This window comes from Camelina sativa, chromosome 11 (genome assembly GCF_000633955.1).
Source record: "Camelina sativa cultivar DH55 chromosome 11, Cs, whole genome shotgun sequence".
Taxonomy (NCBI): Eukaryota; Viridiplantae; Streptophyta; class Magnoliopsida; order Brassicales; family Brassicaceae; genus Camelina; species Camelina sativa.
The window spans coordinates 35,408,728-35,411,348 of NC_025695.1; the positions used below are offsets into that span (position 1 = coordinate 35,408,728).

General features: G+C 37.6%; 1 protein-coding gene across 1 annotated transcript; it reads right to left on the minus strand.

Moving 5' to 3' along the window:
- LOC104725220 lies at positions 409-866 on the minus strand. Its single transcript, XM_010443844.1, has one exon. It carries the CDS (start codon positions 810-812, stop codon positions 465-467), a length of 348 nt encoding a protein of 115 aa, XP_010442146.1. The 5' UTR covers positions 813-866; the 3' UTR covers positions 409-464.

Here is a 2,621-nt window from a genome sequence, read left to right on the forward strand (position 1 = left end):
TCCTGTTTTTGTTTAGAATTTAAAATATTTTTTTTTTACGATTTTCTAATAAATATTTGTAATTTTTATAATAATTTTATTTGAGGAATTGGAGCTTATCATTAAGATAAAATTTTTTTTATTTACCTGTCTCTGGAAATTGACCCAAATAATATGTTATTATTTAGATAAAAAAGTAGGAAACTTGGTAGGATTATACAGCTGTTGTAAATTTAATATATTTGTATATATATATATATATATTAAAAATTGAATTCAGTAAACAAAAATATATATCCTATTAATATTTGAATTTTGGATTAAAAATCATATGAGATGATTTTTTTTTGTTAGAAATACAAAGTTGTGTTTTTTATCATCAAAGAGATTTACTTCGCTTTATTTTTTTGTAAAAGTATTGAAACGGATATTTTGGATAAAAACAAAAGTTACAACAAAACTATAAAGTTTTTAATCAAAATAATTTAAGCAGTTTTTGAGATTGCAACGCAATGATTCCACATGTCGTCCCTCTTCTTCAAGTATAGTGTTTCACGGGCAATTAGGGCTGGTCTGTCAGCAATATATTTAATGAGAGTATTGTGACACACTTTTCCTTCTTGAACAAGATCGTGGCAGCAAGAATCATTGATGGTTGCATTTCCAAAAACAACTACGATTATATTCAAGGCACAATGAGGAGAGATTTTAACAAGACAAGTATCCCATAACGATTTTGCTTCAGATTCGTCGACTGAAAATACAGGAACAAAGGCGCAAACCAAGGCTACAACAATGAATAGCATAGCAATCTGAGAGGTAAATTTAGCCATATGTGCTTATACGTAAAATTTAGTGACTATTATTTCTAATATGTAAAGAATGTGATGAAGTGCGTTTTGTATTTGATATTATAGACACAAAGCTACATAAGCTATTTATATGTAATTGTAAACCCAACATAATTATCATAACATATTTTCAGAGATCCAAGGGTCATCACAATCTTCAGAGACTCCTTGATCACATCAACCGACCACCAAGGGACCTGAGACAGCAGAGAACAAGAATCAATCAGGAACAAGAACAACAAGTGTTAATGGAGCAACAAGATCAACAAGCTCCAAGGGCAAGGAACATTGGTGTTGGGGATGCACCTAACACACACAACCAAAGAGCTGGTATTGTGCCTCCTGCAGTTGCCAATAATAATTATGAAATCAAGAGTGGATTGATCTCCATGATACAAGAGAACAAATTTCATGGGTTGCCAATGGAGGATCCTCTAGATCACCTTGATGAGTTTGACAGGATATGTGGACTCACAAAAATCAATGGAGTGAGTGAAGATGGCTTCAAGTTAAGGCTATTCCCATTTTCCCTTGGAGACAAAGCTCATCTCTGGCAGAAGACTCTTCCTACTGGAGCGATAACCACATGGGATGCATGCAAGAAAGCTTTTCTGGCCAAGTTCTTCTCCAATGCAAGGACTGCTAGGTTGAGGAATGAAATCTCAGGTTTTGCACAGAGAAATAATGAAAGTTTTTGTGAGGCATGGGAGAGATTTAAAGGATTCCAAACTCAGTGTCCCCACCATGGACTCAGCAATGAGTCTTTGCTCAGCACTTTGTACAGAGGAGTTCTACCCAAGATTAGAATGCTACTTGATACAGCCTCCAATGGAAACTTTCTCAACAAGAATGTGGAAGAAGGCTGGGAGTTGGTAGAGAATCTTGCTCAATCAGATGGTAATTATAATGAAGATTATGATAGAACCATAAGGATCACCTCCACTGATCAAGAGGACAAATACAAGAAGGATTTAAAGATGGTCAATGAGAAGCTTGACAAGATTCTCCTAAGCCAATCAAAAACCATTCACTTCATTGGTGAAGAAGAAGCTCCAGTCCAAGAAGGAGATAGGGAGTTTCCTGAGTTGTGCTACATGCAAAACCAGGGAGGATTCAAAAGTTACAACCAAGGAGGATTCAAGAATAACAATCTCTCTTATAGGAGTAACAATGTGGCTAACCCACAAGGTCAATTCTACCCCCCTCAACAACCTCAACAACCTCAACAACAACAAAACTATATACCCAAGCAGCAACAACAGGTGTTCCAGCCCCAATTGTGTCCAGACTAACCAGGGTTTCAGACTAACCAAGGCCAGGAACAAGACCTAAGAGCAATGATACAACAGCTGTTGATTGGGCAAACCAATGGAAAGATTGAGGAAGCCAAACAGTTTGCTGAGTTGAACCAAAGGCTCACATCCCAGTACAATGATCTGAACATGAAGTTTGAAGGTTTGAACTTTAGAGTGAAGTTTATGGAGAGCAACCTTGCCTCTACTTCAGCTCCTAAGCCCAACCAACTCCCTGGAAAAGCAGTTCAAAACCCAAGGGAGTTTACTGCCAAAGCCATTCATATATTTGAAGAAGAAGTCACTGAGGACAGTGAAGTTCAAGTTGGGGAGGATTGGTCATTTCTTGAAGCTCAGAGTGAAGTTTGTGCAAAGCAGACTGAATCCGGTATTGCACTCGACCAGGTGCTCGAGCAAGCACTCGACCGAGTGAGTGTTCGAGTGGTCGATCGAGCTGAAGAGTCAGAAGCTGTCAAGCCTGCTAAGTACATCCCTCCTG

Coding starts and splice junctions, on each gene's coding strand:
- LOC104725220 (XM_010443844.1), bottom strand. CDS start 812: ATGGCTAAATTTACCTCTCAGATTGCTATGCTATTCATTGTTGTAGCC.